General features: G+C 50.9%; 9 protein-coding genes and 1 pseudogene across 9 annotated transcripts, besides 33 other annotated features; all 10 read right to left on the reverse strand.

Annotated features, from left to right (window-relative positions):
* Positions 1–4,743: part of a sequence feature (areas merged during assembly that could not be assigned to a particular haplotype. This can correspond to areas where the two haplotypes were merged or to regions with more than two copies in the genome that were merged during assembly.) that runs on past the window's edge.
* Positions 205–225: a microsatellite.
* Tc00.1047053508647.140 (minichromosome maintenance (MCM) complex subunit, putative) lies at positions 324–2,645 on the reverse strand (the record flags this gene model as incomplete). Its single annotated transcript, XM_813155.1, has 1 exon — positions 324–2,645. One exon carries the CDS (start codon positions 2,643–2,645, stop codon positions 324–326), a length of 2,322 nt encoding a protein of 773 aa, XP_818248.1.
* Positions 2,799–2,823: a microsatellite.
* Positions 2,934–2,972: a microsatellite.
* Tc00.1047053508647.160 (hypothetical protein, conserved) lies at positions 3,110–5,419 on the reverse strand (the record flags this gene model as incomplete). Its single annotated transcript, XM_813156.1, has 1 exon — positions 3,110–5,419. The coding sequence occupies one exon, from the start codon at positions 5,417–5,419 to the stop codon at positions 3,110–3,112; it is 2,310 nt and encodes a 769-aa protein (XP_818249.1).
* Positions 4,744–5,337: a sequence feature (areas merged during assembly that could not be assigned to a particular haplotype. This can correspond to areas where the two haplotypes were merged or to regions with more than two copies in the genome that were merged during assembly.).
* Positions 5,338–6,491: a sequence feature (areas merged during assembly that could not be assigned to a particular haplotype. This can correspond to areas where the two haplotypes were merged or to regions with more than two copies in the genome that were merged during assembly.).
* On the reverse strand, positions 5,692–8,337 carry Tc00.1047053508647.170 (DNA polymerase theta (polymerase domain only), putative; the record flags this gene model as incomplete). The annotated part of the gene is made up of 1 exon (XM_813157.1): positions 5,692–8,337. The coding sequence occupies one exon, from the start codon at positions 8,335–8,337 to the stop codon at positions 5,692–5,694; it is 2,646 nt and encodes an 881-aa protein (XP_818250.1).
* Positions 6,492–6,635: a sequence feature (areas merged during assembly that could not be assigned to a particular haplotype. This can correspond to areas where the two haplotypes were merged or to regions with more than two copies in the genome that were merged during assembly.).
* Positions 6,636–7,441: a sequence feature (haploid, Esmeraldo-like haplotype).
* Positions 7,271–7,294: a microsatellite.
* Positions 7,442–7,597: a sequence feature (haploid, non-Esmeraldo-like haplotype).
* Positions 7,598–8,781: a sequence feature (areas merged during assembly that could not be assigned to a particular haplotype. This can correspond to areas where the two haplotypes were merged or to regions with more than two copies in the genome that were merged during assembly.).
* Positions 8,536–8,617: a sequence feature (T-rich).
* On the reverse strand, positions 8,624–9,031 carry Tc00.1047053508647.174 (hypothetical protein, conserved; the record flags this gene model as incomplete). Its single annotated transcript, XM_813168.1, has 1 exon — positions 8,624–9,031. One exon carries the CDS (start codon positions 9,029–9,031, stop codon positions 8,624–8,626), a length of 408 nt encoding a protein of 135 aa, XP_818261.1.
* Positions 8,782–8,864: a sequence feature (areas merged during assembly that could not be assigned to a particular haplotype. This can correspond to areas where the two haplotypes were merged or to regions with more than two copies in the genome that were merged during assembly.).
* Positions 8,865–9,587: a sequence feature (areas merged during assembly that could not be assigned to a particular haplotype. This can correspond to areas where the two haplotypes were merged or to regions with more than two copies in the genome that were merged during assembly.).
* Positions 9,168–9,200: a microsatellite.
* Positions 9,303–9,342: a microsatellite.
* Positions 9,393–9,425: a microsatellite.
* Positions 9,588–10,109: a sequence feature (areas merged during assembly that could not be assigned to a particular haplotype. This can correspond to areas where the two haplotypes were merged or to regions with more than two copies in the genome that were merged during assembly.).
* Positions 9,663–9,683: a microsatellite.
* Positions 9,833–9,863: a microsatellite.
* Tc00.1047053508647.180 (hypothetical protein, conserved) lies at positions 9,992–10,705 on the reverse strand (the record flags this gene model as incomplete). Its single annotated transcript, XM_813158.1, has 1 exon — positions 9,992–10,705. The coding sequence occupies one exon, from the start codon at positions 10,703–10,705 to the stop codon at positions 9,992–9,994; it is 714 nt and encodes a 237-aa protein (XP_818251.1).
* Positions 10,110–11,839: a sequence feature (areas merged during assembly that could not be assigned to a particular haplotype. This can correspond to areas where the two haplotypes were merged or to regions with more than two copies in the genome that were merged during assembly.).
* Positions 10,777–10,815: a microsatellite.
* Positions 10,962–11,819, reverse strand: Tc00.1047053508647.190 (hypothetical protein, conserved; the record flags this gene model as incomplete). The annotated part of the gene is made up of 1 exon (XM_813159.1): positions 10,962–11,819. One exon carries the CDS (start codon positions 11,817–11,819, stop codon positions 10,962–10,964), a length of 858 nt encoding a protein of 285 aa, XP_818252.1.
* Positions 11,840–12,421: a sequence feature (areas merged during assembly that could not be assigned to a particular haplotype. This can correspond to areas where the two haplotypes were merged or to regions with more than two copies in the genome that were merged during assembly.).
* Positions 12,225–12,254: a microsatellite.
* Positions 12,260–12,292: a sequence feature (AT_rich).
* Positions 12,384–12,412: a microsatellite.
* Positions 12,422–22,822: part of a sequence feature (areas merged during assembly that could not be assigned to a particular haplotype. This can correspond to areas where the two haplotypes were merged or to regions with more than two copies in the genome that were merged during assembly.) that runs on past the window's edge.
* Positions 12,485–12,522: a microsatellite.
* Positions 12,600–13,355, reverse strand: Tc00.1047053508647.200 (triosephosphate isomerase, putative; the record flags this gene model as incomplete). Its single annotated transcript, XM_813160.1, has 1 exon — positions 12,600–13,355. One exon carries the CDS (start codon positions 13,353–13,355, stop codon positions 12,600–12,602), a length of 756 nt encoding a protein of 251 aa, XP_818253.1.
* Positions 13,619–13,676: a sequence feature (A-rich).
* Positions 13,972–14,001: a microsatellite.
* Tc00.1047053508647.210 (dynein arm light chain, putative) lies at positions 14,014–14,727 on the reverse strand (the record flags this gene model as incomplete). The annotated part of the gene is made up of 1 exon (XM_813161.1): positions 14,014–14,727. One exon carries the CDS (start codon positions 14,725–14,727, stop codon positions 14,014–14,016), a length of 714 nt encoding a protein of 237 aa, XP_818254.1.
* Positions 14,786–14,811: a microsatellite.
* Positions 14,902–14,932: a microsatellite.
* On the reverse strand, positions 15,152–17,584 carry Tc00.1047053508647.220 (hypothetical protein, conserved; the record flags this gene model as incomplete). The annotated part of the gene is made up of 1 exon (XM_813162.1): positions 15,152–17,584. The coding sequence occupies one exon, from the start codon at positions 17,582–17,584 to the stop codon at positions 15,152–15,154; it is 2,433 nt and encodes an 810-aa protein (XP_818255.1).
* Tc00.1047053508647.230 lies at positions 17,990–22,657 on the reverse strand (annotated as a pseudogene).
* Positions 22,810–22,822: part of a microsatellite that runs on past the window's edge.

Here is a 22,822-nt window from a genome sequence, read left to right on the forward strand (position 1 = left end):
ATGCAGGTGAACATTACTGCCAGACAAAGAAAAGCCCAGAACCAAAACGGTTACTAAGCATTGAAAGCACCAAAAAAGAAAAACAATAACTAATCAATGTACCTTTTTTTTTTGTTTACTTTATTCTTCTTATTCTGCATGTACTTTCTATCACTTGAGTAAATATTTGAATGTGTGATGATGGCGGCACCCTGCTCTGCACAGTTTTTTTTTTTTTTTTTTTTTGTGTGTGTGTAGACGAGTAGATGCAGGCATGTGTACTGGGGCAGATACACGCCAAGAGAGAAATTAAGAAGAAAAAAAAGGAAAAGTATCTTAATCTCTCACCGTAGCCGATGAATAAGAGTACGCTGCTTGCGCCACTCCAGTTCCTCTCGCTTCACCATGGCATACAGGGCACGGTCCACAAGTTTTGCGTCAAACCCCATGCGCGACATTTCCGCCAAAAGTCTATTTTGCTCCACCGTCGCCCCCAAGGCCACGCGCCGACGAAGCGCCTCTTCAATACGCAGCACCAATTCACTTTGTGCAGCCGTCATTGTTTGGTCCGTCACGCCACTTTTGATCGCGTCGACGGTGGCCACTTTAAACAATCGAATCGCCTCCTCCGCGTCTGCGCGGTTGGCGAGAACATCTAAGCGCATTCGTGCCATGGACTCTGTGATGCGCACCAAACTTTCCAACTGACGGGCAGTGATTTGAATGATCGGCGTCTGTGGCTTGGATCCTGAAGAGGTGGAGGAGGAGGAGAGTGCCTCAAGGATCTGCTGATGTGCCTCTCGGCGAATATTAACGTAGAAGTCCAGCAGCACCGACATGGCTTCTTCAGAGATACGTGGGTGACGTGTGGCACGTGCATAGGACACGTACTTTGTGAAAAAAGACCTCTCGACCACAGGCGACGACTTTGTGTTTGCATAACGTCCACTCCCGCCCTTATGCAGGTTGACGACGTGCTGCGCGAGCCGGCTGTCAATCTCCGGGTTGCGGGGATCGAGGACTTTAAAGATGAGGTCAAAGCGGGAAAGAATGGAGCTTTGAAAGTCCATCTGATCCTCGTTGGACAGTAACGGGTCATAACTGCCGAGTGTCGGGTTTGCCGCAGCCAACACACTTGTTCGGCTGTTAAGCATTGTTGTCAGGTTTGCCTTGGCGATCGAGATAGTCTGTTGCTCCATCGCCTCGTGAATAGCCACCTGATCCTGCTCCCGCATCTTGTCAAACTCATCAATGCACACAACCCCGCCATCGGCAAGTACCATGGACCCTGCCTCCAGCACAAAGTCACCATTGCCGTTGGAAATGACAGATGCTGTCAGACCCGCTGCGCTGCTGCCCTTTCCGGATGTGTAAATGCCAATGGGGGCAACTTTTTCGGTAAACTTCAGCAGCTGCGACTTGGCGGTGGATGGGTCGCCAATAAACAACACGTTCATGTCACCACGCAAGTAATTACTTCCCTGCTTCTTCCGTGTCCCACCAAAGAGAAGACACACAATAGACTTCTTTAGGTCCTCAAGACCAAAGATGGCAGGATCGATACTCTGCGCCAGTTTCTCGTACACGTGCCCTTGATCCGCAAAACGTTTGAAGGAAGCCTCGTCCTCAGCCTGCCATGACATCACGGACTGCGACCGTACCCGTGATGAAAAGTTTTGATTGACACTTTGAACCGATATCCCGCCCTCTTTGGCGGTGATATACATGAGACCCACACAACGAAGGTACTGTGCACGGAGACCGGCAACACCACGCATCCCCTTCCCTTTTTTTCTGCCACCTTCCAGACTACCACGTTTTTCCTGCACGGAAACAATACCGGCGACCTGAACACGAGAGCCTGGACTGACACGGTCAACAAGGTAGCGGTCCACTACTACCGTCACATGACGGGGCAATTCACCTGTCGGTACATCCTCCGGTAGTTCTTGCAGCTTGATAATCTGCTGGTCCTCGTACTCGCACTCCATTGGCAGTAATGTGTATGGATTCGGACGACATTTACGTTGTGTTCCACCCACACCACCGGCAGCGGCGCCAAACCCGAGAGCACCATTTGCACGGCCCAAGTTTTCTAAGCAGTGCGGTGGAAGGTCGATGCTACGCCCTCCGTTTATGTATGTTTTGCTCAAGCAACTGGTGCACTGAATTGCTGCCCTCACGCAACGAGCGTGACAGGGGCTGGCCTTCACAACAATCCCACTGACGCATACCAGGCGCGCAACCGATGCCTGGGCGAGTTGACGGAGCGGCGTAGGCGGCACGCCCCAGTACAATTGAAGTTGTATGGTACTCTGGCGGGCAAAGGGCGGAAACAACTTCCGCTCATGTGCAAGCTCCCAGAGTGCATGCTCGCACAGTGGCAGAGTGCGTGTAGGTGTAGAATGAAGGGCGTTGAACACGGTGCTGCTAAACTGCTGTATGTGCATCATCTCCACTTCCATAAAGAACAGACCACCCGCAAGATTTGACCGCAGCATCGCCATGTACAAATGATCGTTGGAAATGCGAAACCGTTCAATAAAATCCTTGAATATCAATTTCAAATCCACCGCCTCATCCGGTTGACGCTCTCCCTCATCGTCACCAGCCAACAAACCACCGCGGAAGTTTGTCACATGCACTAAACCCGCATCCGCCTCCATCTCCCCCCCCCTCTATCTATCGTTCTATGTGTATTTCCTCTTCTATTCCTTCAGTGACGGTCAACGCTCTTGTTTTCCGCCGTCGTGTAGAGAACCTTATTCCACTCACACACGCTCACTGTGTACCTCCCATTCTGATTCGTGAAAACAACGACAAACAAACAAACAAACAAAAAAATACACACAACATCAACGCAGGGAACCAAACACCGCCACACGAATACATTCATATTTGCGCACATCATCCACGAGGAGAGGAAGAGAATAAATAGACACAAACACACAAACACACACACACACACAGACAGACAGACAGGCAGACAGACATATAGAAGAAATACAGTCAACAGATTCTACATTGAGCAGTCGGTCAAAAACGTCTTCCTACAGCCCCCCTTTTTCTTTTTTCATCCATTTTGTATTGCTTCTTCTCCAGCGTAGACATTTTGAAATAGTATTGCAGACTATTCACCTTGGTCCCTCGTAGCAAGGGCAGTGAGCGCCTCCTTGCTGTAGGCATCAAAGGGGTTTGCGCTGCTGAGCACCAAAACTCCACTCTCCATCACACCATTGATGCGCTTCTCCACTAACAACGGCAAAAGCCACACATGACAGCCTTCATAAAGCGTAAAAGGCATCTCGTAATAATCAATCATATCCTGCACATGCAGACGACTCGAGAAGCTGTTGACGTAATACTTCACAACCATCAGAAGAGAAATGCGTTTGCCTACAACCTGCAGCACATTGTGAATTCCGCACTGAACATAAAACTCGGAGTTGTTCCGCATCGCAATCTCAAACAGCATCCAGTTGGAGCTTCTTACCGCTACAATCAAATCCTCCAGCTCGGCCACGTTGTATGCCTCCTGTTCCTCCGGCGAGGGCACACGTCCCAAAGCCAAACCACATGCAGTGAGTTTGAGAAACAGCAGGCGTTTGTTTTCTTTAGCACTCTCCGGCAGAATAACAAAGGCCCGAGCCAAGAGCTCCATGGCCTCCTGGATAACAGTGTCAGTCAGAGACTCTTGCAGAAGATTATGAGCATAGTGATGGTACAATGCGCAGCGAATCTCAGTCATGTTACTGCAATGCTGGTGAAACGACTGAACGAATTCATCGCGGCCAGAAGGGGCATAACTGTGCAACATCAACTCGCCCAATACGCACGCGTAGGCAGCCGTGCGTTGTCGCTCCACCACAGAATGTTGTTCTTGTTGAAGCGTGGGGACACGCACATAGCGATAAAGCTTTAACAACGTCGTCTTCATGTTGGACTGAACCGCCAACACACCCTCATCATTAGCCAACTCAAACGTATTTCGCACCCGTCGCAAAACAAAAGGGAGAACACTATACGGCACATGATTCTCGGCCTGATTGGAGAATAGTTGCAAAAAGATGTCACACATAATATTGGCATACGTGCAGCTGTTTGTGAGTGCGGCCCATTTGTTGCCGAGAACGATGTCCTTCTGGTCACCAGCACCGCCATTATCATCATTGCTACCTTCTTTGTTAGTATTATCGTTGTTATTGTTATCCGCATCCGCAGTTCCCTGCTGTTCATTCGCTTCAGCAAGAATGGTATTTGTCAGGAAGTTTACGTGGCAACCAAGAGCAAAGAGCACGACCCAATGTTCCCCTTTTATAGACGACTGTGGTTGTGTTTCTTTTACCTCGTGCCACACTGCAAGCATCTGCTGCAACGCCGTGGGAAATTCGCCGCTACCATGACTGCCCACAACCCCAAAAAACGCATCCTCAAGAAAATCTGCTGCTTCCTCGCGAATTACATCACTTTCGTCCAAGATCTTGCGCATGAAGGCACTGAATACACGCGTAGAGAGAAGTTGCTCCGTCGCAATCCCTCCGGTAGTCATTTGCCGTTGTTCCTGCACAGGTTGCCTCGGTTGCCAGCTGCCCTTTGTGGCAGGTGCTGGTACCGGCGCAACAAAAGCCGAAGAAAACTTTAGTTTTTGTTGTGGCGGTGTTGGTGGTGGCTCTTTCCGCGCGCGTCTAGGAGAATTTTCTCCAAACTGAGACGGGGCAACATCCACACGCCCAGCGCCCCTTCCACCAAAAGGAGTACTTCCACCCCTTCCTCGCTTAGCCCCCGACGCCATTGGATTGAAGGTCACGTTGCCTGACTCCTCCTTAGAGAACACGGGAGAGGCCATGGTGAATGGCTGCGACGGCTGTGGCAACGCTACTGCGGGATTCAACGTATTCATGCCACTTTTTGGCATACCAAAGGTGGTGGAACGCTGCGGCTTCTGGAGGACATCGCCCTTCTGACTGAACTGCTGAAAGACGGACGTAGATGCCGGAGCGGTACTTCTCGCGCTGACATTGTCCGGTATGGGGCACGTCCCAAAGGCAGAACTGACACCAAAGACAGGCGCGCTAAATCCAGACGCTGACGAATTTGACGGCAGAACCGTTTTTTGTATAGACGGCGTGACGGTTAACGTGTTTTGTGAGCCAAAAGACTGCTGCATACCGGCTGTTCGCGAAAACACCGATGGAGGGGCGTTGAATGTATTTTGCTCATGCGATGAAAGTACCGGGGGATTCGGCTGGGGTGAAAAAAAGACCGGCTGTAACCCGTACAGTGGCGCATTTTGTCCTTTTTGCGGTTGTGGGTGTGGCGGGTTTTGCTGGGAAGTGTCTGCCGGCGCCGGGAAGACACTAGCAAATGGGCCGGGCATCATGACAGCCTTCGACGGGGCGGCCCCCGGCGGGTTTTGCGGCGGTACACCAAAAACAGACATCGCCGCCCCTTGCCAGGGTTGCAAGATAAAAAAAATGTGTGTGTGTGTGGGGTGAGAAATGATGGGATGCGAAGAAGTGGCCCCAACAACGACAACAACAAAAAAAGACAGAGAAACAGAGCAAAACAGAGAAGAAACAGAGCGAACAGTCAATTGTATATATATATATATATTCTTCTCTTCGTTGCACTCCCCACAATGACACGGGGAATTCCCTCTTCTGCCCAAGGGCACAATGCCGGTGGGCCAATCCAACGTCTATTCGGCCCGAGCTAAACAGGCAAGGACTGCAATGAACCAAACGACTTCCCAGCCTTCATCGAGACGGGAAGAGGGACACTCAACGAAAGTGCCGCTGCCTGTTGCTCGAGAATTTGCTTGATCTTTGGTGCCACGATGCTCACGGCGCTGTCGGGGACGGCGTACACAAGCTCGTCGTGCACGCTCAACACAAGTGCGACGGCAGCCGCGGGAAGGAAGGGAAGCAACTCATGCCGTTTCTCGTGCACCTCCACCATGGCGTGGTGCAGAATGACGGCCGCCCCGCCTTGAATGGCCAACGCCACCGCCATCTGTTTGCGTCGATTGCCGTCCGGCTCCCCCGATAAATCCCGCAGGCCATTCAACGTGGTGCAGCGCTTTTCATGAAATGCCCGAAGTCGCGTACTCCTCAAAAAGCCCTGCACGGCGGGATAACATTGATTGAAAGACCGCAAAAACTGCCGCGCGGAGAGTGGCGGCTGCTCCGCGGATGGCGTTGTCTCTTTATGCAGTTGACGCAGCCGCAGATCCAGCGACTCCGGCCCCATGCCATACAACAAACCATACACCACCACCTTTGTCCCTTGTCGCAAGTACGGCGTAACGTCCGCCAGCCGCGGCAGCTGCATCACGCGGAGAGCCATTTCCGCCAATACATCCGAGCCGCCTCGAAGTTGCTGCACAAGAAGTGGATCACCACTCAAGTGTGCCATGACACGCAGCTCGATTTGATTAAAATCAAATGACACAAGGGTACATCCAGGCGGTGGACCGTATAAGTGCCGGAGTGTCCATTCAGGGTTGGTGAAAATTGTCACAGGCGGTGATGAAGACGGCGCAGTGCGTGAGATTGGAGGGTTCTTTGCCACGGTTTGCAAACATGGTCGAGAGCAAAAGAGCCGAGACGTGGTGGCGTGATGAACACTCCACTTTGCATGTACAGAGAAGAAAAGTCGGTACTGTGCCCCAACGTGGTGGGGATTGCTGTGACCTCCACCTTCCGTCGATGCCATTTCCTCTGGAACGGCGATAAGACGGGCTTGCATGCTCGCGCCTTTGGTAAAACCTTCCATGAGAGAACGCTTAAATTCACGGCGTTCATGCAGCGCCAGCCATATGCGTGCCACATTTGAATCCGCACAACTCTGCTTCTCATCCAGGTATGCGCCAATTTGCTGCATCTGTTCTTCCACATTTCCTTTCGCAAAGGTCCAAGGGCCACCAAACTGAGACTGCAGGGTTTTTATAAGGTTCCATGCATCCACTGTCTCCATGTCTATGCTTTCATTACTGGCTGTTGCCATTGCCCGCAGGGCCACATTTCCCTTTTCGATAAGGGCCTTAATTTGCTGTTCGAGATCCGCTACCATAGAATCAAGCATATTTTTCTCCACAAACATTCCATGATAGGACATGACCTCACAAAGAAAGCTGACACGTGTCTCGAGGCTACAAACAGTGAAAAGCGACATGAAAACATTGCCCGTCGCACCGCTGCTCTCTACAGACTGCAGGTAGGCTTCGTAGTAGGCATAGAGGGTAGCCAAAGACTTGAATCTTCCCAGTAACTGCGGCAACGGCATCTCTCCGGATGATGATGGTGATGATGATGATAAAACCATTGTTGCCTCACCTTCTTCAGCCTTCAGTGTGCCTTCACACCACCTCTCTTGCTTCGCCTTCTCCAATTGTACCTCAATACTTTCCCGTGAAGTTTCAGGGAGAGATTGCCAGAGACTCTGCGAATCGGCAAAACCCTTCGTGTAGGGACGTGGCCCGCAGACGCGTTCCACCACGGCTGACCAAACCGAGATGTCGACAAGGTTACGCACCTCCACGCGGTCCGTGCCCAAGAACATGAAGAGCAATCGATAAATGGGCTGCGCCTGATGCACAATTTTTGTCACCGCAGGGACGGACAGGAGTTTCGCCAAAAACACCAACGGCGAGCAGACGGAGGAGTCCAGAGTGTAGAAGGAATCCCCACGAATAATAAAGAATAATTGAATGGAATCATGGAAATGACGCAAACTGTCGCAGCTGGCCTTTTCCAAAGAATCAAGCGCAGTTGCAAAACCGTTAGGGTCACGCAGCATCGCGGTTGTGCCATTCATCTCCACATCTATGCCCACGGGCCCCAACAACCCCTGCAGAAGGGGCTCGCAGACCATCAGGACATCTTTGAAGCGGCAATAATCCCCTCTGTGCTTAGAGACATTCGACGTCGCCGCCACCGCGGCATCGGCCCTTGACCTCGATGATGTTGCCGGTGAATCGTGCACCCAAATGGTTTCTGTGGGCACCGTACGCTGCTGCTGTTCCTGTTGGCATCCTGGCACATTCGCCCCATCGTCCTCTTTCTGCTCCGCCGTTGTTTCTCCTCCATTCCCCGTGACGGGCTGCATCTCCGCATCCCCACGGCTTCTTTCCTCCTCTTCCTCCACGTGGTGCTTCTGCTGCGGATCAACGGGGGTTGCGTCATCGCAGCCAGCGACAGCAGCAGCAGGAAAAGGAAGAAGAGGAGGAGAAGGCACGACTTCGCCGCTCGCAGATGGCGGCACCGCCTGCGTCCGCTGCGACTTCGCCAGCGACGAGGCCCAGAAGAGCACGGACTCCACCCCGCCTCGCTGCTTCTTGAAGCGAGTCACAAGGCTCATCTCCTCAGTCCCTCAGCAACCTGCACACTAAACACGTGCAGAGAAGTCAGTAAAAATAAATAAAAGGGACGAGTGAAGGAAAACATGAAAAAGTAAAAAAAAAAAACTCCACAGCCGTGCCGTCAGAAATAAAAGGAAAAAAGGAATGAAGAAACAGAGAAGCCGTAAACTTTTTTCCCCCCACCACCACCGAGCACATTTTCTTTTTTCTTCTTCTGTTCCGTTTCCTTTTGTTTCATTTTTCTTGCCTCTTTGTTTTTTTTCTTTTTGTTTTCTTCTCGACGCGTTAAACGGTGGGATAAACCGTCACTGCATCGGACGGTTGCATGGCGACATTTATTTCCCAACTGGACTCGTCTTCCTCATCATCGCTCTGAAGCGCTTCAAACGCGAGGTGACGAGCCTGCCGTGGTCGGCTCGGCAATGCCGACTCATGCATGTCCCCACCACTGTTGCCATAACGATAATTATTCAAGCAATAAGCAAAGCGTGGTGCATAGCGGCCACATGTGAGTAACACCACAAGGCCGTGAAAAAGACCACACCAACAACGATAGTTTGGTAGCACCTCCGGACAGTGTCGCATGCCCTTGTGGTACCGCACAATAATTCCCACGACAAAATAAAGCAACAATAAAACTGCCAAAATAATGAGAAAGATGATAGAGACGGAAAGCCACGAGGAACGATCCATTTTGCCGTGAGAATTTAAGCACGCGGATGTATGTATATTATAGAAGGATCCCTCTTTCGAGTGTATATGAATAACACTTGCCCTCTGCCGCGTTTTCTCCTCCTTCCAAAACCCTTCCCTCCGTCCCTCTACCCTCAAAAAGGAAAAAAAAAAAGAAAAAAAAAAGAAATCCTCTTGTGATGCTCTCAGATGTGTACGTGTTCTGTGGAAAGCGCCGTCCTCGTCTGCGAGAGGAAATACGCGAGTAGAATGGAGGCAGATGCCCATCCGCAAAAAAAAAAAAAAAAAAAAGGGAAAAAAATAAAATAAAATGCGTTCATGCAGACTGGCACGTACATCTTCGCTCAGCTGACACCGGCAGACACACACACACACACACACACACACACACACAACTAAAAATGAATCGCCGACAAAAGAAGGATGTTACCCCCAATCGTATTTGCACATGACAGGGGTTGGCCTCACCCTTCCCCCACCCGGGGGCAATGCCTATTGCGGCAAGGACCCAAATAGAAGCAGGGTGGGAGTGAGAGGAAAACGATAATGATAATAACCCACAATAATTTAACATACACATTCACACGCATAATAATAATAACTAATAACGTCCAAAATATTTATTGTCACCTTTTTTTTTTTTTTTTTTTTTAGACTTCCATCCCGCAAGGGAAAGACAAATCCTCCTCTTCTTCCTTCTCCGCTCTGTCAATATTTTTAAATTATGCATGCCACTTCCCTGCCCCCCTGTAGGCAGATAGAAGCAGCAAAAAGATTTTAACCACCATTGACGGATGTGCCTTTTTTTTTTTTTTGTTTTTTTTGTTTGTTTGTCACAAGAGCACCGTATGCTCGCATGTGTACCCGCATTCCTCTCAATTTGCCTTTCGCTTCTGGGACCTACACACCGTTATATATATATATGCACTGTATGTGCTGTCTGGGGAGTTACGTTTAATTTTAAATGTACTTACGTACCTGAAAGTACTGCCGTAGGCGGAAATATGTAATAAAAAAAATTAATGTTGCTACGGCGACAAAGATGTAAACATAATTCCAGGAGACGGCTTTCATCTCTTTAAAGAAGTACCGTACATCGTCCTCCATCCTCGTAAGACTTACAAATGCGAGACGTATCCGCATGGTGGTATGGAAGATGTAATCCATCTGCTGTATCGCTCCACTTGCCTTACCAACCCCGACCGCGATGGCGCTGGACGTGCTGTAAACCTGTCGCTTCTGCCGCGTCAACTCGGCATCTTCCGCGTCCATCAATTCAAGCGTCACGTTGAAGGAGGTGGCGCTATGCCGCGCCTTTTCCGCCACGGTGAAGCAAATGGCAATCTCTCCTCGGTTGTCTACCGTGACAATCTCCTTTGCGTCGGCCTGCGCCATTTCGTGTTCCACGACAACACGTCCGTCGGGGGCCGAGACGCCAACGGACACAAAGGGCGTCAGGCTGCGGGACATTTTGTAGTGGAGCTCATAGCGGCCTGCCTCCGGTAACTCCTCCGTGAAGCACTTGCGTCCCGGACGCGCGGTGAAGCGAAAGCCCTCCGCCACCATCGGAACCACAACTCCAACAAAAACGTACATGACAAGCGGTAGCAGCAGTAGCGGTCGTCCCCCGCGGGCTCCTCTGTTCATGAGCATCTGCTTTTTGCACCCCCCCATTTTCCCACGGACTGTGTTCTCCCCTGCTCTCTCCTTCTTAATTTCCCTGTTGGTACGTGTGGGGACGTGATAAGAAGAAAGATAAAAAAAAAAAAAAAAAAAAAAAAAAACGGCGATGCCAGAGGTGTTTGGATACCACTACCCCCTTGCAGGCGTCATGGAATGAAGACACGTGAGGGGGACGAGGTGCCCACTTATGCATGTCTTCTCAGACGTCTTTCATCATCGTCTTCTTCACTCACCCCCTCTTCGCACTTCATGTGGGAGATGGCTGGCCTGTCTGCTGGAAATCGTCCCGCTCTTGCCACCGCCGCACGACACGCTCCGCCTCATCAGCGTCGATGTTGACCCCGCACACCGCATCGAACACAAATCCACTTTCGTCCAGCGGCGGGACCTCGCAGTACACAATGCCCATGCGACCCACCAGCATGCATGCCTCATCATCCATCCCACTGGTGACAACAGGAGCAGCACTCCCACTTGCATCAGAGGACATCCCGTTTTGATCACTCCGTGCCAGCAGCAACTTTTCCTGCACGAGGTGCCCGATTGCAACCACCTCGTCCAGCGCAATATCCTCCGGCAGAAACACATCCATCAGAGTTCGTGCTGCAATCGGCTTCCGAGCGTACGTGTGCATGCCGCTCTTCCGATCGTCGCCCAATCGCGGACTCAACGGCGTGTCTGGTTTAAACAACATCATGTCTGTTGTCTGAATTAACGGTCCAAGAGTGATGCTGCCCGCCCGCATGCGCACAAGCTCACACAAAAACAGCGAAATCTCCTTCTTACTGCTCACCATCTCCCTCGGGGACCTCATGCTTCCCAGCGTACAGCACGGCACGCGCGCCCCAAAAAGAGGACTCAGCGCGTACTCCTGCAGTATCCGCTGCCGCGTTTTCGGTGAGGCGCTCGACTGAAAGCCGCTCGTCGTCGCCCCTCTGGGAACAAAGTCTTCATTGAACGGCCAAAAGTAACAACGACTAGGGACCAACAAAGAACCACATCGGGGGAAGACTATGGCAGCGTGATCGGCCCCTTGTCGCCTCAAAGATGGCGATAAAGACAGGAATCGTGCTGCCGCCGGCGAAAAGGATCCAAACTGCCGCATACCCGTCACGTTCCCTCTGTTATGACCTCAAACACACACACACGCGGAAAGAAAGTAAAGAAGAAGACACCACGTCCAAGGCATTTGGTAAACATTTCCCCCAACAGCCCTCGCAAAAAAAAAAAAAACAACAACAAAAAAACAAACGCTGTTGCCTTCAACCAAAAAAGGGCAAAAAAGACCACAAAACCAACCCCCTCACCCCTCCAAACACACACACACACGTATATTTTCATTAGGTGCTCTGCGCCTCTGGTTTCATTCTCTTTTGGTTTAATTTCTTCACAAAAATATGCGCGCACACAGGCGTATTTCCTTCACTTCAGTTTGATTCTCTTCCCTCCCCCCTCCCTTTTTTCTTTCTTTTTTGGTATAACCGTTTCTCTTATTCAATTTTTCCTCATTTTTTTTTTTTTCTTTCTTTCTTTCTTTCTTCTTCGTTATTATAATTATAATTAAATTACATTAAATTACTTTCTTCTCCATCTTTGCAATCCACAAGCCTACACGACTTCCAAATGAGCGAGGGAGTAATACCCACTAAACACGGCCTCCCCCCCCCCCAAAAAAAAAAAAAAAAAAGAAAAAAAAAAGCCGCACAGTAAGCGCAGTGAGCGTACGGAAAAGGGAAAAATAAACATATAGAAAAGACGCATTTCCTCTCCTTTTTTCTTCTTGCTTTTCTTTTTTTTTTTTTTTTTTTGGTTGTTTACATCATCGCCATCATATTTTTGGCCTGATAGTTGCTTTTCTCTTTTCCCCGCGCCATTCCCCTCTCCTCTACTTCGTGGCCTCAATGATTTCAACAAACTCCGGCTTGAGCGAGGCACCACCCACAAGGAAGCCGTTGATGTCGCGCATCTGATAGAGCGTGCGTGCATTTTTGGCGGTCACGGATCCGCCATACAAGATGCGCAGTTGCGCGGCGATGTCAGCGCCCAATTTGCTCCGCACCCAACGGCGCAGCAATTCATGGACCTCCTGCGCCTGCTGCGGGGTTGCCACTTTACCGGTGCCGATTGCCCACACGGGCTCGTAGGCAATAACGACGTGAGCCCACGCCTCTTTACTAAGCTTCTGCGCGACGGCGGCGAGCTGCGTCAACACGACGGCTGCCGTGCGGCCAGCTTCCCGCTCCTCGTTGGTTTCACCAACGCAGACGATGACATGGAAGCCGGCAGCGCAGGCCTGCGCCACCTTTTCCGCAACGATTTCGTTCGTTTCGCCGTAGTACAAACGCCGTTCCGAGTGGCCCAACACAACCCACTTGATTCCATAGTCCTTGAGGATCTGCAGAGAGACTTCCCCCGTGAAAGCGCCCGACCTTGTGATCGCGTTCTGTGCGGCAATCTGGAACTTGGGGTTGGTGAGCCTCGCCTTCGTCATTGGGATGTGGAGAAAGGTGGGCGCAACCACGCATTGCACATCGTGATCAAAAGTCGCTGCATTGAGCGTCTCGATGAGTGGGACAAGCAAACTCTCGGAGCCGTTGCACTTCCAGTTTGCGGCGGCGATGGGTTGAGGCTTCGATGCCATCGTGTCGTCGCAAATTTCTGCTTCTTTTTTTAGTGTAATGTAATGTATAAAATATTGGTGTGAATATAAGTGCGGTTGGGTAGCGACTGGAGGGGACAAGAGGGGCAGGCAAAACATCGGAAACAAAAAATACAAAAACAACCGCCGCCACCATAACCACAACAACAACAAAAATGACGAGGCAAATGCACTCAGCCTTCAGCGCGGGCAAGTCGAAAGGGAAAAAGAGGTCCACAACAAAACTCCAAACGCAAGGAAGTCTCAAAAAGAGAGAGAAAAGAGAAAAAAAAAAAAAAGAAAAAAAAGAAAAAAAGAAAGAAACGGAGAAAATAAAATATAAATTCCTCCCCCCCCCCCCCCCCCGTCATTTCATTGCTGCTCTTTTCATCCCACCACCTTTCGGCAACGACGGGATGCCCACAGCCTCCTCTTATTCCTCTTCTTCTGCTCTTTTGAAAGATCCGTCGTGGTCTCTTCTGTACATTTCCTGAACGCAAAGCAACAACAACAACAAAAAAGTAAAGAAAGTCATTTGTTGTTGTGAACGGAGGGAGCGTCCTTGCGCTGGTCCACGTCTTCTTCATTCATCCCCTTCTTTCTTACGACCTCCTATTCAAAATAAAAAAACAAACAAACAAACAAACAACAACAACCATATTTACGTCCTTGTCGGGTTGCAGACCGTCTGCAGGTTCGCTGTGAGTGTTTGGTATGTGCGGCGGAAGAAGGCCACTTCTTCGCCATGCCTCTTTTCCTCCTCCAGGCGACGCTCCGCCTCCTGCTCTCGTATGGCATCACAGCGGGCCTCTAATTCATCCACCTGCTGCCGCATTTCCTCCTTCTCTCGCTCCAATGCACGAATCTTTGCCTCCATCTCTATCTTGCTCTGCTCCGCCTGAAGTGCCTTTCGCATTCCATAGGCGGCGCTGCTCTCGTACAGGGAGCGGTAGGCGTCAAGCGTCATGCGAAGTTCATCCCGCACCCGAAGCAGAAGCAGCCCGCGCTCGGCACAGTTCACTGTTACTTGGCGAATGAGTTCCTCGAAGACCTGACGGTAGAGTTCCTCGCGCACTGGGCAAATACCCGTCTCCCGCGCCTGCCGCTCCTGTAGAAGGGCGTCCAGACGTTCTTGCAAGTTAATTACATCCAATCGTGTTGCAGGGGTACTGGAAACAAATTGCACCCAGCGCTCACCGCCCTCCTCATATTCGCGTGGGGGGATGATGCTGTACAAGACATCCTCCGGCTGTGGGATGGTCTGCGGCCCAAGTGTTTCCTTTCTTTTCTCCTTCATTGCCCTTCTGCGCTTCACCTCGGAGAGCAGCACGGGCGTCTCGTACTTCACCAAAGTCGCACGCGATGTGGTTGACATGGCGAGCCCGGCGTTCCTCACTTTCCCCCACTCTTTCTTTTGGCTATCACCCTTCGGCCACGCACACACACACACACACACACAAGACGTTGGAATAAAAAATAAAAGGCCAAATCAGCAAAAAAACAACAAGGAAAGAAAAGGTGAAATACCAACTGCAGGCCACACACACACAGACAGAGAGAGAGAGAGAGAGAGAGAGAGAAAACGATGCTGCCAAGGCGTTTCCTTCTCATCGTATTATCACATATACGAAAACACCACCTTCTGCTTCCAAATTCCCCTCCTGCATTTTCTTCTTTTCCTTCCCCAAAACCGTCTTTCTCCTCTTTTTTGTTATTTTGAGAAACATGGGATGAAGGCGCGGCAAAAAGAGAGAAAAACAACAACAACAACAACACCCATGTGTGTCGAATCCATGGCGCTAGTAAGGACCACTGGTCTTGTACTTCCCCTGCTTTTCAATGTCGTGGAAGTCCCATCTTGTCGGTTTGCGAAAGTCATATCGATTGGGGAATATCTCAGGCATGGGTCCTGCGTAGACCATGTCATACGAGGGATGCTGTCCGCGGGCATATTGCTTGTACTTCCGCTCCCACGGGGTCGGGAACTCTGGTGGACGCATCGGATTTTTCAAATCACGCCACTCTGCGGTGTAGCCGCGTTGGTGTTCCCCTTCCATGGGTGGTGCATAATAACCGGGTCCTTTCACGGGAGAGCCCGGTCCACCGGGCGCACGCCATTGGCCAATGTCACCATACTCATCCGGGTAGCCGGCATCGCGGTCAGGGAACGGTAATGCATGGGAAACGTAATCGGTCCACGGATTTGGAAGTTCATTGACCACATCGCGACTATGCCGCTTTTCTTCCACGTCACGGAACTGGAAGACTGCCAACTCGCGAAACGTACGGGTGTGGACCTGAATGGTATCATAGTCATCCTCAATAAGGCGTTTCAGTCGCTCTGACGCGTTCACGTTGTATCGAGCGGTCCACACCAGTGCACGCTTCGTCAGCTCCGCCCACATGTCAACATCGTCATGTCGACGATATTCCATGTAGAGCGCCTCAAGGAATCTGCTGTCCCAGCAAAATTGTCGAAGTACATTCCGCACAAAGTAATCGTTTGCCTTCATGGTTCCACAGCCCACCATCGTGCAGACCACTTGCAAATGCATGTCTGCAGCCCAGGTAACATGTGGATTTCCTGCAATCTCTTGCACCGTGGCCGCCAGTTGCTGCATGGTCGTCCGGGGATCAAATCCACTTCGGTAGCGGCATAAACCCTTTCTTTTGCTGTCGTACACATATGCACTTTCATCGGCAAATCCCATCAAAACCTGCAGATAATTTGGAGCCGTAAGAGACTCCTTTGCCCCGTCTTCTAGTGCGGCCTTGCGTTCCAAAAATTGGTTAGCACGACGCAGCAGCGCCATCCCCGTCTCCTTCCCCATCACGCGATACAGCTCAAGAATTACTGAAAGAAGAGAAGATGTGTTCAATCCGTGCATTTTTTGCCCCAGTACTGCGAAGAGGCGTTCGATCAATTCATTACAAAAATTCAACGTCTCCCTAGCATCCACCACCTGATCGAAAAAGGCTTCGCCCTCACCACGACTGCACGCCTCAGGGTGACGGCGTCGGTGTTCCTGCAGCACAATACGGAGGATTTCTTTAAGCATGTGCACCAAAAATTGATCATTGGAAAAGAAACGACTTTGCATTTCGTCTTCCGTCGTCAAAGAAGGGCCAAGCGCCATGGCACGCCCGTTATTCCCCACACGCCATGGAGAATGATGAACGGACTTGCAGTGCTCATAGGGTGACCATTGGGGCCGTCGTACAAGGTGTGGATTTGGCGGCTCGGGCACTGGTGTCGGTGTGGATAACATGGCCTCCTCCAATTTTGTGTAGAAATGTTGAAAGGAGTCACGTTCTCCCCCTGCCAGCATGACTTGTGCCATGCGTAGGTAGACTTCCCGTGTTCGGTTAAACCGGTTGAGATCCACAACGTCAAGGTTAGGGTCGTGGTCAAAGTGCTTTTTCCACTTGGGGAGATACAACAGCTCTTCACGTGTCAATGAAAAGGGTACACGTGAAACCGGTTTTGGGTCCACTTCTCCGGGTTGCAGGAATTTTAACTCCGTGCAGTATCGATTCCATGCCTCCATGGCCCATGTCTTTTCCCCGGCCTCCACACAGACATCAAGGTAGGCACATATCGTGGATGTACATGGCCATGTTTGTTGTCGTTCCATAATTTTCCACACATCCCGTGCCATATCCAACTCACCGGCATTCTGCAGCGTCTTCATCGCCGCAATGTAATGAACATGCTGGGGATTGAAGTTGTCCACAATCATGCGGAGAAGCCAATGAAGTGCCTCCTGAGGGATTGTTGCCGGACCGGAGCTTGAGCGAATGTTGGAAAGAAAATTCATAAAATGTTTACGGTACTCACTTGGAAACCGATTAATCATGAGATACCGCTGGTACTCGTAACGGCCTTGCTCACAGTACTTGACGCTATATGTGTCAGCGCCACGAAACCATGGTGCGGTGCCTTTATTACGCTTCGGCAAGTACATGGAGTACATGATGTTTCTTGTGTTATTGGACTGATCGCTGTTTCCCAAATCATCATGCGACAACAGCGGCCAGGCGTGCTGATACTGATTGTTTGCGTGGAAGTGGTCCACCTTGCGCCACCCTTTCGACACCTGAATCGGCATGCCCATGCGCCGCAGCTGCTGGTACCCGCTCCCCGCTCGCATCATCTTCAGCGTCGGATCGCGAAAGACAAACGCACGTGCTTTCCCACTACGGTGCCGCTCGACATGCGTGCGGAGAAACATCCTCCTCTACAACCAATTGAACCTTCCCTTCCCGTGAGGCACACAACACGCATGACATCAAAGGGGAAAGTGGATCAAACACAAACACACACAGGCAAAAATATAAGACAAAAAAAAATATGATTATCGGGCGTTTAGAGAAGAAAAGGTAGAGCCATAAAAGTGGGAAATAACAAAGTCAACAAATGCAGAACAAAGGCAACGGCGTCTTCGCCCCCAAAATCCAAAAATTGGGCACATAAAAAAAAAAAAAAAAGCAGAAGGAATGAACCATGCAGAGAGAGAGAGAGAGACGGTGCGTGTGTGTGTGTGTGGTACGGTCACAAACGGACGTCTCCACATCCGACGAAGCAAAAAATCCCTTATACTCTTCCTTCCTCCCTCCTCGGCGTGGCTCTCGCTTCCTCAGGGAATGCGCTGAGTTTCGTTCCCCACCTGCTCACAGAATTCTCGATGTCTCATCGGGTCTCCCGGCAGTGATATGGATGCAGTTGGGGAGTTGAGGGAGACCGAACAATGCATCTTTCGCCCCCCTGCATTCATGTGCAGTTGGTAGATCAAACGAGGTATTTCGTCGGCGTTGGTACCAAACTCCTCCGGATAAAACAATAACGGTAGCAGGGCGCGGGGGCAAACAGTGCCGTCTCGTATCATCGTGGCTTGCGGGGATGAATGAGTGAGTGAGCGGAGGACATGTCCCTCAATGGCGTAGATTTGCCCTTGCAGCGTGGCGGGAATGAGGGGCACACACGGATGCGTAAAGGCAGCGCTCTTACTCGCTAGACGATTACCGAACCACGATGTCAACCATGTTGCCGCCCCGGATGGGATGTTGCCCGCCCGTCGCAAAACATCTCGGGCCGTAGGATTCAACTCTTGTAGAGCAAACTCCTCATCGCCACCCCCGTGAAGAGGGCTCATGTCATCATCGCTGTCGTTGATTTCTGTTGTGTTCACAGGCGGCATCTCGGTCCGACTGAAAGAATTTTGAAGAGCCGTTGGTTCCTCCTCATCAAATAGTGTGCGTGGATTGTACACCTGCGCATCCTCCAGCTTATCAGGCACAAGAAACGTGTCAATGAGGGCAAGCAGAATTCGCCCACGAAGAATATGCATCGGCGGATCGGCTGCCTTCTTAATCATCTCAATGCCACAGTTATCCGCCGTCTCCTCGAGCTCGGTAGGGGTAAACAACACACGCGGGTCACCCGTTTCAAAGGGTGGTAGAAGCGCATAAGATGCCGGCTTGTTTCCGCGAAGAAGGCCATTCTTGATGTCGCTCAATGAGAAAAAGTAGCCGCCAATCTCATACCCATTGGTGTTGTGAAACGTTGAATATTCCTGCGCCCGCACGACAAATGCGGCCAACCAGGCATGGATGTACAGGGCGTTAAAGACGTTCACCCAGAAACACCATTGCTCACGTGGGCGAAGCACTGTGATGTCAACTTCCACAAGTTGCGTGCTGAGTGCGAAGAGAGCGTTAAGCAATACACGAAAGTTGGAGTTCTCAGAGAAATCCCCCGCATTCGTCAGTGTCATCTCCTGCACAGAAGAAAGAGCCCGCAATGCCACACTCACCAGAGACTCGGCGCACACGACGGCTGAACATCCGGTTGGAGGAGGAGGGGGAAAAGCCATGGACCCCACTGAGAGTTCCACATCCCCCTTAAACGCACCATCCCTGTTCAGCACGTGCATCTCCTGAAGAGGACGCAGTGTGAAGAGTTGAGTGCGGGAGGCAAAGTCGGTTAGTTTCTTAACGGGATAAACAATGACACCATGACTTGGTTCAATAATAATGTGAGTCACAAGGTTGGCGTGGGCAAGCCAAAGCATAAACTTCCAACACGCCTCGGATGCATCATGCTGCTCGACATGCTTATGTAGGGTGAGGCCCAGGCGACTGGAGTTGCGTAGCAGCCATGCATGCAACTCATTGGCACTAAAACACTGCGTCGCAACGACTGCAGGTGGAACGCGATGATAAAATTTCTCACGGTAGCGCAAACGATCACTGCGTGGGACGCCAGACTTCACGTCGGACATGTTTTGCAGCAGCCTTCTCACCACCGTTCCCATTGTCGCGGGGTACACCGCCTCCTTAAAGAATGGCTGTAGAAGACGGCAGGTGGAGTCTGGAAATGCGATCATATCACTACCACCGCTAGTGTTGCCATTTCTATAACTCTCTTCTTCCCCAGTTTGTGTCCACTCCATTGTCTCACTTTCCAACTCCGCACAGCAACGGCGTGCAGACTCCAAACTCGCCCGTGGTAGTTCTTTCACAAGACGTATGAAGCGGCGCAACAACTCCCGCTGGCCTATGGCGTCGGCAGTGTTGGGATGTTGCAGCAAGGCGTATCCGTCCACTTTCATACGACGCAAATAATTCACCGTCTCCGCACTCACCTTCGGCTCCACCTCCAGCAGCGCCTCCAAAACTGTCTCCACGTTCCACTCCAACGGGTCACCGTACATGGAGAGCACCGCAAGATGCATGCGGTGCATATCATCGGGAGGCTCACATTCCTCGCTCATTCGCCGCACGGAGTCAATATCTTGATAAAAAATGCTGGCCCGCACTTCATCCGGAAAATCATGGTGGTTGTGCAGCAACTCCACAAACGACTCAGAACTCTCGCAGTATATCTTCTCAGAATCCGCCTCCCGCTGTACCATGAGAGATCGCATAAAATCCAGCTTCTGCATGGAGAAAAGACGAAATGGCGGCATCACCGTGCGGCGTACCAACGTGTTCAATGCCGTGGTTAGCACGAGAGCGACAACTTCCCCTTCTTGCAATGCCGCCCCGTTACTTGCTTCATCTGTGGCATTTTCATCCTCTTGTTTCATGGCGGCGGCACGTTCGTAAATACACATACGAGCTATGAGTGCTTCCGTTTCGTTTTTTGTCTCGTAATCCACATCCCCCACGGATGAATGCTTCGATGGCGACGACGCAGTGGATGCAGAAATAAGCCACTGATGGCGCTGCAGAGGATCCCTCCACCAGCCCCTCACATCATCGGTTTTGGCAGGCGGAAGGGCACTCTTCATCTGCAACGAACACTCGAGATCCATTTCCAAAAGGTCCCCGACGCGGCTCTTTCGAGATTCAAAAAAATGTCGCAGCCCCATCCTTCCTGCAGCGTGTCCCGAGTCCCTATCGCTGGTCTCATTCCTAACACTACACTACCACTACCACTACCCTTTGAATTTCTCATTCCCACTACTAATGCCTCTTCTTCCACTTCCCCGACACGTGTCAGGAATCGCGCGTACCCGAGTGCGCATTGGGGTACAGGTGAGACCTTCCCAAAAACAGGTTAAGCGCTGACTGCTTCTCACGATCGCCAACCATATTGTTGTAGAGACGTTTAATGCCCATAATTTGATCCCATCCTGTGCCTCTGTTTAGTACACCAGCCCCAACCTGAGGTGAGCCACCATATTGGACAGCAATGGCGTCTCCCATAAGGAGGTACATGCGAAGAAGAAGATCCTGCACACCGGGTGACAAAGCAAGATCCACAGGAGAGTAAAGTAGGCCCAATGCATGCAGTTGGTAACCCAACGCATGCAGCCCAAAGAAAAACTGTGCAAGATTCGTTCGGTCCACACAATCCACACAGTTGCTGCGTAAGACACCTTCCTGGCGTCGTACTCGTGTCCCGCCGCGATTGCAAACAAAGAAGCCAGTCTGTTCCAGTGCACCTTCTGCAAATGCAGTAACGTTATTCCATGCACCCTGAGCTGACTCACGAATATCAAATTCATGATACAAAAGAACCTCCTCTTTTTTCTCCACCTCGGCATCCGCATCTATAAAGCCCTTTAGTGTCATAACTGCCCGTCGATATTCCCAGCCCAAAATACTTTCACGAGGCCGCTTTTCGCGTTGCTTAAGCAGATTCATTATGATGAGCGGTGCTCCATAATCCTCCAGTAATTCCTGAAAGTGTTTCCGTGTGCTTGTGTAATAAATATCCCTGACACCCAACTTGATGGGGGGTTTTGGTAACTGCGTTGCGGAATGAAACCAATGCAGGGGGACAGAACCTCGCACCTGCAAATATGAGGTAAAACGACCCCTCGTAAACTGTGTATGTAAAGATGACTCATCCACAACGATCTGCTCCACTTCCACGTGATTTGCGGCATGACCATCGTTGTTGGCACCACGGCGCAGGTAGCGCACCCCCGCAAAGTTTTTACTGACACGCCCAATAAGTGTAATAAGAAGTGGCTTTAGACCACACACAACAGGACACTGCACAATGGAACCGTGCGTCAAATATACGATCCATTGCTCCACAGCCGCTGGGACCAGCAGGGTCTCTTCTTCCTTCGCAGAGACAAATGACGCATGGCACGAGGCGGATGAAGAAAAGAACGGCTTCAAAAGAAATTCATTCCAGACAAACTTGGAGCGCACCCTGTATCCGACACGTGCGCGCGTCATGTTCATCTGTAGTGTGTTTGTGAGGTCGTATGTATGGGAATAATAGAAGTTTTGCTTGAGTGAATTTGATAGAAATTGACTGCGATAATAATCCTCCAATGTGCGGGGTTGCAAAAAGGGTGAGGACCCCGCCCCGGACAATAACACCATAGATTTCGGATCTGCAATGCACAAAGAGACTAACTCCACATCTGTTACCTCAAAGATGCGATGACACCCCAAACGCGCCACACACTGACGCCGCGTCGCCACGAGAAGATAATATCCCCTGGTGAAACGGATACAACCCAGTAGGGCTTTGGCCCGCAGCACCTGCGTGTTTGCTTCCCTGGTCTCACGCTCAATAAGAGCCTGAGCAAGGGCAGGGGTGTATGCCGCGTCATCCCTATACTTTAACACCTCGCTATTTGACTTTTTGAAGTGCAGCACGCGGTATTCCTTCTTTGCCGCATCCGTACCAATGACACAACAGTGTGACGGCTGGTCATAGATACAAATTCTGTCAAGCACAAGAGAACGCACGGGATGAAGCGAGGCATCGCACGCACGCCAACCACCACCATTCCCGCTGCAAGAAGCCGTTTTGGAGCCGTCCCTCGACTCCATCCGCCGCAGTGAAGGCAAAGAAACAAAAGCACAATAATAGAAATGTATGTCTGCCTGTCTGTATATGTGTGTGGGGAGGGGTAAAGAGTGCGCACCTCCGAGTCCCACCGCTCTCCCTTTTGCACACTGCAAAATGAAAATAAGAAAAAAGTGGCAAACAAACAAAC

The sequence above is a fragment of the Trypanosoma cruzi genome, genomic scaffold (genome assembly GCF_000209065.1).
Source record: "Trypanosoma cruzi strain CL Brener 1047053516987 genomic scaffold, whole genome shotgun sequence".
Taxonomy (NCBI): domain Eukaryota; phylum Euglenozoa; class Kinetoplastea; order Trypanosomatida; family Trypanosomatidae; genus Trypanosoma; species Trypanosoma cruzi.